We start from the raw sequence: 811 nt of genomic DNA, 5'->3' as shown, positions 1-811 counted from the left end.
GGCCAGGGGCTGGCTGACATGCAGGGGGGTAGCGTTAGTGGGCTGCAAGCCGTGCCCGGGGGGTTCCTCCTGCGGGCTGCGGAAGCTGAAGTCGCCCTGCTCAAGCTTTTCGGGCAGCACAGCTTGGACAGGGACAGGGGCTGGGGGCTTCTCCACGAAGGGGTTGCTCGGGGAACTGGGGCTCAGCGCCAGGGTGAAGGGGTTTCTCAGGGCTGAAGCTCCCTGTGTGTGCCTCTCTGCCCTATCTGGCTTCCAGAAATCGGCTTTCTTGAAGTCTATGCTGCTCTCTGCCCAGCGCCCCTCGGGCTCCTCGCTGGCGGGGGTCCTGCCCTGCTCTGCCTGCTGGGGAGGGGCACAGGGCTTGGGCTGCTCTCCTGCTCGCCCCTCGCCATCCTGGCACGCCAGCTCCAGCTGGCATGGCCTCTGCCTGTGTTCTGACCTTTGGGGCTGCGGGTGTGGATGCCCAGCCGCCTCCTGCTCTCCCAGAGCTGTCCAGCTGCTCGGCTGGCCCAGGTCTAGCTTGGAAGGTGCGTTTAGTCCGGAAATACGGAGCTCCTCAGGGAACAGCTCCTGCTTGGAGGCCGTTTCCCACTTGGCACTGTCTGTGGCCCCCTGAGGGGATAAACGGGGCTGGCTCCAGCTCTCCTCAGCACCCGACCGGTCCAGTCCATCCAGGGAGAAGTTGGATGTGCAAGTCTCAAACCGCTCGCCCACCTCTGCCTCGTTCATCTCTGATTGGTGTTCCCCCACAGAGGTGTCCCCTGTCCCCAGCTGGCCGGCTCCTGCCTCCAAGCCACCTGCTGGGTCCACA

At 65.0% G+C, this 811-nt stretch overlaps 1 protein-coding gene across 1 annotated transcript in view; it reads right to left on the bottom strand.

Moving 5' to 3' along the window:
- RAB11FIP5 (RAB11 family interacting protein 5) overlaps positions 1-811 on the bottom strand; it is a 25,268-nt gene that overhangs the window by 8,516 nt on the left and 15,941 nt on the right. Inside the window, exon 6 of the mRNA XM_031064917.1 lies at positions 1-810. This exon is cut by the window's left edge and continues 119 nt beyond it. Within this exon, the coding sequence (XP_030920777.1) occupies positions 1-810 (810 nt within the window). The remainder of the gene's footprint in view (position 811) is intronic.

The sequence above is a fragment of the Geospiza fortis genome, unplaced genomic scaffold (assembly GCF_000277835.1).
Source record: "Geospiza fortis unplaced genomic scaffold, GeoFor_1.0 scaffold148, whole genome shotgun sequence".
NCBI lineage: Eukaryota > Metazoa > Chordata > Aves > Passeriformes > Thraupidae > Geospiza > Geospiza fortis.
The sequence above is the reverse complement of the archived record's forward strand: the minus strand, read 5'-3'. Positions and strand labels throughout refer to the sequence as shown.